The 13,656-nt window shown below is 32.2% G+C and overlaps 1 protein-coding gene across 2 annotated transcripts in view; it reads right to left on the bottom strand.

Annotated features, from left to right (window-relative positions):
- LOC129913045 (uncharacterized) overlaps nt 1-13,656 on the bottom strand; it is a 131,079-nt gene that overhangs the window by 62,777 nt on the left and 54,646 nt on the right. For both annotated transcript variants that reach the window (XM_055991418.1, XM_055991429.1), the window contains one exon: nt 12,948-13,629. In XM_055991418.1, coding sequence (XP_055847393.1) covers nt 12,948-13,629 — 682 coding nt within the window. The remainder of the gene's footprint in view (nt 1-12,947; nt 13,630-13,656) is intronic.

The following is a 13,656-nucleotide window of genomic DNA, read 5'->3' as shown; positions in this document are numbered from 1 at the left end:
AACTCTACAGAAGCAGACAACTCATACCATTTATACTTTTCCCAAAAACCCCCTTTTATTATCACATTGACATATCCGAAAAGTAAATCCCCCATTGAATCTGGGATTGCATTGCGACGACGACGACAACGACAACGATGACGAAAAATCTCTCCAAATAAATATAAACCTCTTCTATAGGATCTGATGGGTGTTGCATATGTTTGGGCGAGCAAGGGTGACCCCATACAAAAAAGATAAACGCATATAGATACACACATTCAAAACCTACGCATTTAACCCCTTTTATTCATAGTAAAATACAAGGACCCAATTGGACCCAGCCAGGGTACCAAAATCATCATCCTCACCATCGCATCATCATCACAAGAGACACAAGAAAATCCTGGCACACTGGATTGAAGTAATAATAATCGAGCACAGTTGCCACGTGAGTGCCTTCGATGCTCCTAGAAATTTAATCCGTTTATAATACGCACGTTTATATGCAAAGCATTCGACAAATCCCTGAAACCTTTCTCCCAAATATAAGCATATAGAAGAGTTTCACAGGTATATCTATGCTTTTACCTTTCAGAGTCCCCCAATACAAATCTCTCTATCATATATAGTTTCTCTGTAACTCTATATGAAGGGGTTTTCTAACCTAAAAACACTGAATCACCTATATTATGGAACAAATCCTTGGGCCACGAATTACGCCGTAACTCTCACTCTCTGGTGTGTATGTCTCTTTTCTCTCTATCTATATCTATATCTCCCCCGACACTCGCTTTGTCTAGAAAATTTGTGAAGTTCAGAGCAACAGAGCACAGCCAGTAGCTCAACATTTATATAGAGGCTACCGGTTCTCGAACTCATGCTCCTTATGTCTCTTTATCATCTCGCAATATGGGTTTTGAATGGCGCTTAACGCTTAAGACTCTTCCATCGCACACACCAAAAACAGAAAAAAAAAAAAAAAAAAAGGATTCATCCTTCTGATGTCTATACTACACCTACTCCCTCTTTCCCCCTCTTTCCCCCTCCTCCCCTAATTTCATCTATTTTCTCTTGTGTTAATTTTAGAAAATCGTTTCTAACCTTCAAAAATATCAATGCATTTGCATTTGTATATTTTGAGCACAGAGCAGTTGCCCCAGAGTACTACTACCATCCACACTAAAGCTAGCTTGAATATAGTCATCGTTGGTCGTCCTTTCGTCTATTTTATAATATACACAGAACTAGATACGAGTACACATCTATCCAGGATTAGTTGAGACCTATTACATGCGAATGGCAAACATATCTTTCCAGCCATTCAATACATTTTCAGGGAATAGCGAAAGAGAGTGTGGGACTCTTCTCCAGGCTTTAGGATTTGTTTAGATGAATCGAAAGAACCATCTAGACAAGTTGTATGATATTGCGCTAACAATCAAGTTAAAACATATCTAACAGTGGCATAGAAGCTTGTAGAGACTTAGAATAATATTTATTTTTCTCACGAAACATGAAATAATCGATAAATTTAAAACCATTATATCGATAATTTGAAAGTTTTTTCGAATGTTTAGTTAAAATTCACAATCGATATTTATTATTTGTTTCCGATAAAAATATCGATAATTTTTGTGTGTCGATAAATCAAAATCGATATCATTTGTTAGTATCGATAGCAAATTTATCGATTTTTTAAAAACATGTTTGGATCTAAAGTCGATTCAGCGATTATCACTTTCAAGAACTTTAATGTGTGCATATTGTAATTCAGCAAAAATTAAAGGAATACAAATTTCTGCTGAATTGAAAACCCATGATCACAACCTCTTCTGCGGAAAAAGCAAAGCCTCTAAAAAATAATTTTGTGACCCCTGAAAGTAGCAAGTCCTAGTGTCTATCAACTTTTAATCATTCTTGTGTGCCTCGAATACGAACAGAAATTCATTTTTTCAAGATAATAGTAGGTACCCCTGGAGACTTTTTCAGTTTCTCGCAATTTGCAGTACTTCTGGAAACAAAATTTTTAGGTGGTGGAGGTTGTATTTGAACCCAGACCAGTCCATCGCACTTACCATACACTCTGAAAAAGGTATTTTTACGAAAAACTTTTAAAATTTGAGATTTGTCAGCAATTCAGCAAAATAAACATTGCAGAACTTATAGAAGATTAACGATTACACAAGGTAAAAACCCTGAAAAAAGATAAAGAAAGGTCACCTTTAAATTTTGGATAAAATTCAGCTTGTCAAAAAAAATCAATCCATGGATTTAGGTATCATTCAGCGATTCAGCTAAATGTATTATATGCAATTGTATCAATTTCTACTGTTTTGTTCATATTGTTTGTTACAAAAAACCATCTGAAAGCGCAAAGAGAACTGCCATGAAAAAATGCATATTTTATTGGCACGGTAAAAAATTGTAGGTTCCAACCAATTTTTCCCAAAATGCACTTCCAAATCAATATCGATTTAAAAATCAATATCTGTCGAAAATATCGATAGTGTTTTCATAGATCGCATATCTGAACACTACCAGTCTGAAGGCTTAGTGGTTTAAGTTGTTATTTCTGTTTTTATTGTGATTCAGCAAAAATGGAAGATATCCACAATTCTGCTGAATTTGAAATTCAAACTTATTGATCACAAAATATAGTTCTATAGTGCTCCTGAAAAAAATATGCACTTTAAATTAATATTTCTTGGAAATTTTGAAATTCGAAAATTTTCAGAAATTTAGCAAAATCACTACCAAATGCCAGGTTATATTTAAAGATTCAGGTTGATAACTTCTTAGCTTAAATTTTTTTTGGAACAGTAAAGACAGACCTCCCATCTTCTCATTAATTCAGTTTTTCCAAGAAAATCAATAATAGCTTTTATGTATCATTCAGCAATTCAGCCAAAGACTTTTTTAAATGAAATCGTTGCATCGTATTTTTATACATTAACAGCCTCAAGACGTAGTAATTTAAGCTCTTATTTCTGTGTGTATATTGATTCAGCAAAAATAGAAGAGATCCATAATTTTGCTGGATATAAAATTCACACTTTCTGATGAAAATATACTATCGGAAGATGCAGTTCTCCTTAAAAATATAATTTAAAAAAAATTTCCTAGAAAATTCTTCAGCAATTCAGCAAAATCAGTATCGAATGCCAAGTTCTAATCCATGATTCAGGGTTATACAAAAAGAAAGAAAAGATGTACCAGCTTCTCCAAGAAAATAGCAAATACATTAAAGCTTTTAGGCATCATTCAGCTATTCAGCTTAAAGAGTTTTTTAGTTGAAATCTCACCAATTTGTTTTGTACTTTTTTTTTTTTTTTCAAAGAAACATTTTATTTAACTCTAACATTTCTCTGGTTACTATACAATACCCCTTCAGGGGCCAACATCATAGAATTATCAAGTGAAAAATGAAATGTACTTCTACCATCACAGTAAGAGAATCCCGAATCTCGGTCGAAGGTATTCAAAATCATAACGAATCCTATGGCTAGAACTAGAAGGCTTGAAAACCGGGTGGCGATTATACCGGAAAAACTGCCTGATGCTGATGCTCTACTTTACCCTTGAACATAGGGTGTTTTTATGCTATTGCCAGCTATAGTTATGTCACCCAGATTGAGGTGGGCTATTCGTATGAATCGGGTAGGGTACACATCTTTACTATATTTTTTTTTCTTTTTTGTATTTTTGGCAAAAGAGGGCTTGAAGAGAATTCGTTCAGGACAAACTTTTCTATATAATTCTGCATGCTGCACACACATTTGCTATACTGGATTTCAACTGGATTCAATACAGTTAGGAGAGAGATTGAGAGTTTAAAGTTCTTTATGTTCTTTTTTTTTTTTTATTAAAAAAAGATACATATACTATGTAGCAGTAGGTACAGAGATTGGGTAGATAGGTGGGTAAAGCGAGGGTCTGGGGTAGGGTAGATAGGTCGAAGTGAGTGCAGCAATCCTTCTGGCATAAGCTTAATCTACAAACAAATGCAAGCAAACCCATTGAATGTATGTCAACGTGTGTTTCAAAATCCGCACTCGTCGTCGTATAGTCGTATTCGTATTGCAAGAGAGTTCGAGTTCGAAGTATAATTCTTGGTAAGGGTGGTGATGGGTACCTACACCGTAGAAGAAGTGAATAGTGGTGTTATGGGGTTCGAGTATGTGATAAAAGCATCTCTCACAATACTTTTGCTGGCTGTGTGAATTGCCACTGTGCCACCCGCACATTTCTGATCTCTATGAGTGAGTATTGTATAGTGGCAGTGGGTCGGTTAGCATACTACGTATATCCTCTTGTGAGTGAGCGTATATAGAGGGTTTATAATATTGAGAGAGAGAGTTTGATGGTAGGTCGTCGACGAATGCGGCAAATCCTTAATCCGCTGGATTTCAATACAAAACTCTTCACCCGTGCGATTTTGCACCGAGAGGGTGATCTGATGTGTGCTTTTGTATAGATTTGCAATTTGACAGACAGTCAGACAGATAGATAGACAGAGAGACACACACACGGTATTTTAGCAGCGGATGAAGGATGAAACTTTAAACTGGAAGGACTCAGGGATAAGAGCCATGTGAGTGACCAATGTGTGATTGTATCAACTTCATATATCTCGCAAGCATATGAGTGTTAGAGGATGAAATTTTGAAAAAAAAAAAAAAAAAACAATTGATTCGGTGGTCTCCACTGAGTAAAGGTTAATGAAAACCTTTTTGAATGGAAGGAAAAAGCTGAGATCAGCAAATGCTGAAGTTATTGAAGTTTGGATTTATTGATAGGCAAGATTTTTAGGTAATTTGGGTACCGTCCAGGTATACCCTGCTGTCTAGGAAGCGAATTGGTCTAATATCTTCATTTTTCAATTGAGATTAATAAAACTGAGCCATATTTAAGCATCTTGCTAAGATTTTAAGCTATTTTCTTTTTTTATACCATTTATTAAACCAGTTTTTTTTTCAACATTTAGGCCTGTTAATGTCTTATTTTTACTAGAATTACAGTTATAACTATTATGTTCACCAATTTTATTGAGCAAACATCTTTATACCAATCATTTGACAATTTTATATTAATCGCTTTATAACCAAATAACGATATTTGTTAATTTTCCAATGTCCCTTAGATGTTTAACATGATTTCTTGTGAACATTTATGGCTCAGACGTTGAAATTTTTTATACCAATCAAATATCACAATTAAATTCATTTTAAATCTTTTTGAGCCATATTAAAGCATTTCGCGATGATGTTAAGCTATTTTCACACTTTATACCATTTATTCGATTAGATTTTTATTAACATTGAGGCCTGTCTTTTTAGTACAACTAGAGCTGGAGTTAAAACTAATATTTTTACTGATTTTTACAGGCAGACATCTTTATACCAATTATTAGACCAATTTGTACCAGTCCCTAAATAACCAAAAAAATGGTATTTGACAGCTTTTTAATGCTTTCTAAGATGTGTAACATGATTTTTTTGTAAGGTTTGTCTTTTATACTAATCACGTTTCACAATTATTATGGATTTTTGATAATTTTTTTCTTTAAATGAAGCTCCAAAAAGTGATGTTCGAAGTTTGTAGTCACCAGATTATTTTTTTTGTTCAGCTCCTATTAGAGACCGATTTTTCACACTCCTCTTCTATACATCCAATTTCCTGCTCATTTCGAAACTTGGACCACTCTATTTTTCAAGCTTTATTTTTCTCCAGAGATCTTATCTTCCCGAAATTGTTCAAATTCTTAATATTTCTAATATAAAATTGTAAAATTAAACTCACTTATCACAAATAAAAAACTACACAATGCTACAGCTTCAAACCAATCAAAACTTCTCAGTAACCGACTTAAAGCAACTAAAAAGCTTTAATTCGAGTAGAACTTCAATTTTAAATCTACAAATTTACACTTCGTGTAAACCCATTTAAGCTACATTACGCTTTTGTTGCTTCGTCACGTCTTCTGTTTGCAGTATAAAGCGTGCAAATCAAAAGTTAACAAAATTGGACCTACAGATCTACCTTGTGGTACTCCATAGTACCTAACTATTTCTATTGACTTGGAGTACTCCATGACTTAAACCGAAAATTCATTAGGACTTATTTTAATTTGACATAATGACACTTTTTCCTTCAAAAAAAAACTCTTTTTATGGTCAAAACTGATTCCATGTTAACTATTGCTTCTAAACCCAAAGAGGGTGTTAAAAAGTTCAATTGCCTTCCATATTCCAAAAAAAGAACCGTACCTTAAAAATTTCATATCAAGCTTTAATCCTGACATCACGTGTGTTTCTACCGCAACACAAACTAGAAACCATCATAATTCATAAACACTTTCCCCCAAAACTGAAATAACGTGCTTCTACGAGTATAACAAAAAATATATCCCAAGACCAAAAACCATAAAAACAAACTCTTGTCGTAATCCATAATTCTGCATGCATACATATGAATATGAAAGAGAGATGTCCTTGAACTCTAAAAATATCCGCATGTCTCATTTCTGTCTCTTCTCTCTGTCTTCTTCCTTTTTCTTTTTTTGGAAATTTAATACTATTTTCCTCCTCGACAAACAAGAAGAAGCAAAAAGGGAAGAAATACACACCTAACCAAATGATAAAATGAAAAAAAAAACTTTTACGGATTGAAATTTAACACGGATGCTTTATCCAAATGCGGAGAGAAACATCCTTCTTCTAACCCATGCTGTTGCTTGGATTAAACTCTCAGAACGGATGGATTAAGTTTTGGCAAAGAAAACAACACAAAAAAAAAAAATATAACACAAGATAGATTCTCCTCTCTCTCGTGTATTAAATTAGTGTATCTTTCTATATGTAGAGCAAAAAGATGAGAGGCTGACTGTGTGATTGGGATAAGATGACAACGATGAGGATGGATATCACTCCTTTTTACTCCCCGAACCAAACCAAAACCAACCAACTAACGCCACCCTCTCTCTCTTATATACCCTATAAAACCTAATTCTTCTTTAGGGACTTAATACCGCAGTTCTCGCAGCAAGCAACAAATGTTGTTAAACCCAAATCCGTCACCCTTTTCTCCTTCTTTGGAAAAAAAAGGCAAAACAGCTCAGCTCAGAACATACAACAACGAAAAAAAAAAATTATATCCAAATCCCATCTATGTATATGGAGATGTGTAGAGCACAGGAAATCCTTCAACGTCTAGGATTGAACGTTGCAAATAATTTAAATATTTTTTTGTTTATGTAGCTCTACACCAGTTCATATCTAGTATAATAAATACTATTTTTTGACCAATTTTATCAATAATACGAGGTTATACCAATCATTATACCAGTTTATACCAATCATTATAAAAGAAAATAAAGATATTTGACAACTTTAAAGTTACATATGAGTGTGCGATATGATTTAATTTGAATACGTATGCATTCCTTTGGGTTTTGTATTTTATACCAATAAAAAATAACAGCAAACATGTATTTTTATTGAAGTTTTAGGAGCATAGTTTATCAATTTCTATCAAAACTGAAGCATTTCAAGTGGGTGTTAAGCTGTTTTCTTTATTTATATAATTTATTAGACCAGTTTCTAACAATTTTTAAGACCAATTTATATCTTTTAATTCTTACTTTAAACTAATCTCTTTACCAATTTTAACAGTTTGCCATCCTTATACCAATCGTTAGACGATTTTATACCAGACACTCCACAGGAAAACAATGATATTTGATAAGTTTTTAATGCCCTTGAAATGTGTAACATTTATTATTTTGATTACTTATGGTAGACAATCAGGATTGACAATAAGCATACATTTTAATCATTTTTGTTGTTCTTTATACCATTTATTAAAACAAATTTTTAGTATAGCCATCAGACCATTTTACAATTACTTTTGATTTGAAATTAGTTTGAGTTAATTTCTGAAGTAATTAAACAATAAAACATATTAATTAGGTATTATACCAAATTATACCACTCAATGTTTAATCAAACAAACGTATTTTATCAACATTTAGCCTTTCATTTATTTTAAGAGTTTTCATGGTGAAGCTTTGCCATTTTTCAAGAAAAAAAAAATCACACAAAAGCAAATCTCATAGATTTGTACCATCATGTTTATACCATTCATTAGACCAGTCTTTATTATTTTTGAGATTCTTTTGTATCTCTCCAGCACTATATCTTTGGTTTAAACCACTTTTTTTTTGCCAATTTTAGCAATCATACATCTTTATACCAATCATTAGACCAGATTATACCAATCATTCCATAAGCAAAAAATTTTTTGGCCACAAAACAGTTTATTTACAATATAAATTATGAAGAGTTTGAGTTTTAGAATTTATACCAATCAGTTGTTCACATTGTACCTAGTTAGCAAATTTTTGTCAAAAAAAATCAAGGTTCTATAATATTTTCTTAAAATCATAAAAGTTGTTAAAAATCTCAGACTATTATCATGTCCTAAACCCTACTATATCCTGTCACAGCCTGCTGCTTCATTCCTATCACACATAAACACACACATACACAAACATACTATATCCATTCAATGTGACCCCACATTCTTGAATTAAAATAAACGAACATTTTCCAGCTTTCGGATTATGGGATTACCCCTGATAAAATCGCACAGCAGTAGCAGTAGCAGGAGCAGGAGCAAGGGACGACACGACGAGAACGAAGGAATATAAGACACTGCGGGACCAGAGAAATACAAACACAAAACGAGTTATCCAGTTTTATTTTGACGTCATAATATAATCCTTTTTTTGATTGTATGTGTGTGTGTGTGTATGTGAGTGGATTTGAAAGGATAAAACGTATAAAGTATAAATTGTGTGTTGTATTCGACAGAAGAAAAAAAAAATATATCCAAAAATTTTTTTGTTTAAGTACTGAAACAGGAATTGGTATAGCAAAGCGGGTCGGCTCGGCTTTGTAATATTATTTTACATCATGGAAGGAAAAATGTTGTGAGTATATGTTAGTTTGAATTTGTTGCGCGTTAAATTGAATTCGGAAGGACTTCGTGGATTTACTTTTTTATAATCACGTAGAGGTTCATGTTACTGTGAATTAAAAAAGAAAAAAAACTTGATTCCTTGATACAAACGTTTTTTTGCGTAAAGTAAATTTTTTTGTTTCCTCTCGTAATGATGTAATCAACGATGTTGAGAAAGGATTAAATTTTTGTATTTTTTTAATGTACACAAAATAATTGTACGTAAAGGATAAAAGGAGAAAAAGATTTTTTTTTTACTTGAAAGAGAATGTTTGACAGTTTTAAGGATCGTTTGCATTTTTTATCGTGTGAAGTAGATCATGTTTCATGTGATCGATATCATTATTTCTAACTTATCAGTTAAAAAAGGACTCATTTTAAACGATTTGAAATTCGAAGGATACTTAATATCAAACGATCACGATTGTAATTACCTACCAAGAAATCAAAATTTTGGGAACTTTCGTCGATAATTACTTGATTTTTGAAATATCGATAAATCGATAAATCCAAATATAGCTATTTCGATAACATCGATATTTTTTTTTTTTGTAGGTATTTCAATATTGATAAATTTTCAAAGCAATTTTTGTCTTTACTTCTACATCCCCAATAAGTAGTCAAGAATTTTCAGAATAATCGATTTTTTTTTTTTTAATTTTTGAAAAAATTGCCAATTCTCAATTTTTACAATTTTATAAAATTTGTCTTGAGTTTTAAGGATTTTCTATCAAAATTTTGTTTCGACTTATAAAATTAATAAACTCCTCTAAAAATCACATTTTTCTTGGATGGAAGTCCCCTTTTAATCCAATTTTCTTCCTCACTCACAATCTTAATAATCCTTCTAAATCATCTTTAACCCTTTCAAAATTGAACATTTTTGTTGTAAAGTGCAAAATATACGTGTATAGTATTGTGGGATTATGTTTTTTAAGTGTGTGTGAATGAATAATTTTACTTTACCACCCTTTTTTACTTCATACCCAAACCCTAAAAAAACTAAAGTGAAATTAGGTTTGGGATAAGTCGTTGTCTGGATTTGGGATTTATACATTTAAGATTCATTTTCTAAGAGAAATTGTTAGACACACGAAACTGGGTGCGCAGTCATTATGTATATTTTTGGAATGAAAAACATACACTTGATTTTTGTATCTGAAAATATTGTTTGCGTGCTTATCCGCATGTATGGTGTCGTCATTAAATTCCATTTTTAAGCCATATAACGACTCTGCGACCTTAAGTAAAACAGCACTTTCATTATCAAATACAGTAAGGAAAGTATAATTTTAATCAAGGAACAGTAAGTTGAGTCGAAGTATGCACAAGGTGTTTCAGGAAAAAAAAAAACATCACAAACAGGATAACATTTTCTTTTTTGTTGATCATAATATCAAAAAAATTGTACTTCAATTTAAATATATCCAGCAAAAAGCGTTCCCGGAATGATGGTTGATTGATGTACGCTACACGGAGAAAAAGACCAACTTAAATTAAGCGGATTTCAGCATGATTTTTTGCCAAGATGACTTTTGTCTAAAATTAATTTAAGATGAAAATTTTCTTATTATTAAAAAAATTTAAGGATTTTCATATTATCATAAAAATAAGAAATTTTCATCTCAAATTAAGTGGATTTCCGCTTAATTTAAGACAGAAGTGATCTTGGCAGAAATCTACCAAATTTTAGGTGGTCTTTTTTTTACTGTTTATAAATGAAAGTGGAACTCACTTTGTAACATATACAATACATATTTTAAATGCATTTATCTTTAAAAGTATGTGTAGCAAATGTAAATTTAAAAAACGCTCTCAGTGGCATTTGCACGGTAGATGATTAAAATGTTGACACTTTAAGACATTTTGGTACAAATGCGTCATATTTTTATTTTTTGGGACATTTTTTAATAAAATATCTATAAATAATGATATTATTAATTTTTTTTGTTAAGTCATATAAAAATTAATGAAGAATATTGTGTAAAAGTTTAAAAAAGAGGTACCAAAAATAGTTGTCTTTTATGTGGTTTTTAGTTATATGAATTTCAGGCTTTGGAACTCAAATTTACCACCTAAATAATTTTGGCCCTCATTAGGTATAACAAAGTCTTAGAAGAAACAAGTAGTTTAAAATCGTATTAGCCATTTTCAAAAATGTTTAAAAAAGCATTAAGGGACATAATAAAAAGAAGGTTTCAACATAAAATCATTGAACCGATTGAATTAATTAAATTGATAAAAAAAAAAAAAACAGTTTTGAATTTTTTTCAGAAATCCAGAAATTTTGTTTTGATTTTTCGCCATTATTTAAGCATTAAGGCCCAATTTATTCACACTCCATTAAGTTTAAAGTCGCAATTAAAAAAGGTATATTTTAAATTTTGTAAGCGATTTGACAGTGTCCTAATTTTTAATAGAGACTTTAAATATAATGGAGTGTGAATAAATTTGTCCTAAGATTAATAAAACATTTTTAAACAAAACTTTTCGTTGAAATCTGTTATAGCCTACGAGAAAGTTGGAAACCAAAAATGGTTCAATTACAAGAACTTAAAAGATTTTAAAGGATTTTCGATTATTTTTTTTCACTGTTTTTCAATTTTTTTTTTTTTTAAGAAAAAAAACACAAATTTGAATTCCAAAACTTTTTGAAACTTAACCCTCTGTAGACACACCTCATTTTTGCGAATTCGGTTTATACTTTTTCATGTAGGGGAGAGTGGGGCCAAATGTAACACTTTTTTCTAAAATCGATGGTTCTCCTACAAATTTGAAAGTGGGTCAACCAGACCTTTTTTAAATTAAAGACCCATGTTTTAGCTCCAAGATCCATCATAAAAATTTAGCAAAACATAACGGTAATGTTGAAAAATAAAGCTTCCAAAAAAAAAATCGTGTTGTTTCAACTTACCCCACATACAGGGCAAAGTGTAACACATACCGGGGTAGGTTGTACCAAGAACTAAAAATAAGAGAAAAATACCTTTATTTGTTTATATTTATTTATTTTTAATTAATAACAATAAAAACAAACCTCAGTCATGAAATTTTGGTGCAAATTTGTAAAAAGTGGAGCAAATCCAAGATTTCCAGAGAAAATTTGACAGTAGTCTTAAATAAAAGTTATTCGAATTCATAAATTGTTTTATAAGGTTTATGAATTCAAGTGGTGGTTCAAAAATGTGTTTCCAATTTCAAAATAAATACAAATTCAATTACAAGCATTCATATTCAGGGTTGTTAATTATATTAGGTAAACAATTTTTCAGTATAGGTAGGTTTTTACATGGTACAACTTGCCCCGGAAAAATGTTACAACTAGCCCCAGCATGAAATTTGGCACATAAAATCAATTAAAAAAAAAAAGCGAAACTGATAGAGACATAACATATACACGCAATTTGAGCCAAAACACAGTTGCATATAACAAAAAAACACTCAGCACTATATCTTTTTCGGGTAAAGAGGTAGACCAAAAATAAAATAAAACAAAAAAGTTACAAACATGCATTTTTTGGGCACCACTAGTGTTACTTCTCACCCTGTCGTCTAATCTTCATCTGAAGAAAATGTGCCGGTAGATATGCAAAAATTGAGCATTTTTCTCCTTTACGCGTTTCTTAATATTGAAAGGAACATCGCTTTTTTTAGCTGTTAATTCTTACCCCTGTTACATTTAGCCCCACTCTCCCCTAGCTAGAACTTTTTTCGATCTCACTATTTTATAGAGTATCATATATGAAATTGATGTAGAATATTCCGAGGAATTCGAATATTGTAGTCACAATTCAAAAAAATGTATTTTCAACTTTATAAAGACACTTGTTTGTGACAACTTTTAATTTTTGTCCTGCCAAATTCGCACCCGTGTGCCGACAGAGGGTTAATAACTTCTATTTAAAAACGTTATATAAACTATTAAAGACATCAAAGTGCACACTCACCCTTAGTTATATCGAATTCTCGCCTTTCAATTGACGGTGATCTCTTCATTTTCTCACTACCTATCACACTTGATCCAGAAATTCCTACACCTCCCATAACCCCAGTTTTATTGCCTCCCCCGCTACTTGGACCATTTTCACTTGTAGGCGTAGAAGTTTCAATTTTTGGTATTGACATCGACAGTGGTCTGAGTCCGCCACTAATATGACTTGATGCCATTGCTGCTGCTGCTGTTACTCCGGCATGATCATTAATCGCTGGTACAGGTGAAGCTTCCGCTGATCTCCTAGCATAATGATGTGGACTTGGGGATTCATGATCCAAAGCTTGATTTTGGTGATTTTGTTGTTGGGCAATTTGGTTTAAATGATGTTTCATTGAGTACATATTTTTTTCAGTTGACTGTCCATTTCCAGTTCCACCACCATCATTTCTGCCCCCTCCACCACCGCCATCAGCGCCACCACCACCAACCGACGATAGTGATGTTGATGACGCTGATTGTGTGTCGCGAGCGATTTGTTGCAACTGCGACGGCTGTTGCATTTGTTGCGATGATGGCTGATGTTGCTGTTGAAATTGTTGATGGTGCGGTGGTGATAATGAAAGCTCCTTCTTCACACTAATATCCAATGATGTTGATGATGGGGACTTTGAGCGGGTTAAAGCAAGTGCTTGAGTCTATAAAGAAAAAAAGGAAAAATATTT

The sequence above is a fragment of the Episyrphus balteatus genome, chromosome 1 (assembly GCF_945859705.1).
Source record: "Episyrphus balteatus chromosome 1, idEpiBalt1.1, whole genome shotgun sequence".
In the NCBI taxonomy this organism is placed as follows: domain Eukaryota; kingdom Metazoa; phylum Arthropoda; class Insecta; order Diptera; family Syrphidae; genus Episyrphus; species Episyrphus balteatus.
This window is presented reverse-complemented; position numbering and strand designations above follow the sequence as displayed.